The 1,419-nt window shown below is 46.5% G+C and overlaps 1 protein-coding gene across 1 annotated transcript in view; it reads right to left on the bottom strand.

Moving 5' to 3' along the window:
* Positions 1-1,419, bottom strand: part of LOC106819455 (tolloid-like protein 1) — a gene marked incomplete at its 3' end in the record, with an annotated part of 16,950 nt that overhangs the window by 10,562 nt on the left and 4,969 nt on the right. The window contains 2 exon segments of the mRNA XM_014824087.1: positions 130-275; positions 563-682. Coding sequence (XP_014679573.1) covers positions 130-275; positions 563-682 — 266 coding nt within the window.

Genomic DNA, 1,419 nt, shown 5'->3' with positions numbered 1-1,419 from the left:
TGTAGTTTACGACGACCACAGACAATACTATCACTACTTCACCCCCGCCGCCCCCGCTGCCCCCGCCACCCCCGCCGCTGCCCCCGTCGCTACCCCCGCCGCCCCCGCCGCCCGCGCGATGATACCTACAAAGAACGACTGGAACTTGAGCGCCACCTGGCTTCCCACTGCGACGGTAATCTTCCATACGCAGTGTTTGTCGGGCGTGTAGTCGTCCGGGTAGTTGGGGCTCTGCAGCGCTCCCTCGTCAGCCGTGATCTCTCCTCCACACACAGCTACAAGAACATGGCAGCGAGATGTAGCGTAAAACAATCATCTATACCTACACATATATGTATATATGTATATATGTATATATATGTATATATATATATATGCAGCGCTCCCTCGTCAGCCGTGATCTCTCCTCCACACACAGCTACGAGAACATGGCAGCGAGATGTAGCGTAAAACAATCATCTACTTACCTAGCTGTATAGCTTAACCTATCTCTATAGCTATCTTACCTAGCTGTGTAGCTATCTTACCTGTAAGCTAACCTACCTGTATCTTCTTCACTCACCTTCATAGCTAGCCTCGAACCCGTCGAAGCCAGAGATAGACTTGCTCGTGTGATAATCAATGAGAAGCCGATTGGTGAGTGACGTCAGAGTCTGCGGAACGTCCGTGCCGCAGAAACGCGCTACAGAGAAGAGAGGAAGGGGTTCCTTTACTACGTAAGTTTAGAGCTACAGAGAGGAGAGAGGAGGGGGTTCCTTTACTACGTAAGTTTAGAGCTACAGAGAGAAGAGAGGAGGGGTTCCTTTACTACGTAAGTTAATAGCTACAGAGAGGAGAAGAGAGGAGGGGTTCCTTTACTACGTAAGTTTATAGCTACAGCGAGGAGAAGAGAGGAGGGGTTCCTTTACTACGTAAGTTTAGAGCTACAGAGAGAAGGAGAAGAAGAAGAGGAGGGGTTCCTTTACTACTACGTAAGTTCAGAGCTATAGAGAAGGAGAAGAGAGGAGGGGATCGATTAGGGGGGGGAGGGTGGAGGGAGCAGTGGATGGGAGGGGGGGGGTCAATGTGTGCGCATGCAAGTTAATTATTATAAGTATTATATTATATATAATTATATAAAGTATGCGAGTTATTGAAGTACGAAAATATAAAGTATTGCACAACATTATTATATTACGTATACATTCCAATCGGTTTGGGAAAGGTAGGGTGAGGAATATGCATCCATGCATCCATGCATCAAAGCATCCTGCAATCTCGCACATTGAATGAATGAATTATATTATATTATTATATTACGTATACATTTTACTCGGTCAAAACGATAGAATGTGGGACATCATGCAGTCTCTACTACTATCCATATATAATCTACTATGCATAGCTAGATGTGCGGTGCTGGGTGGGTAGGGGGATAAG

Source organism: Priapulus caudatus, unplaced genomic scaffold (genome assembly GCF_000485595.1).
Source record: "Priapulus caudatus unplaced genomic scaffold, Priapulus_caudatus-5.0.1 Scaffold3476, whole genome shotgun sequence".
Lineage (NCBI taxonomy): Eukaryota > Metazoa > Priapulida > Priapulimorpha > Priapulimorphida > Priapulidae > Priapulus > Priapulus caudatus.
The sequence above is the reverse complement of the archived record's forward strand: the minus strand, read 5'-3'. Positions and strand labels throughout refer to the sequence as shown.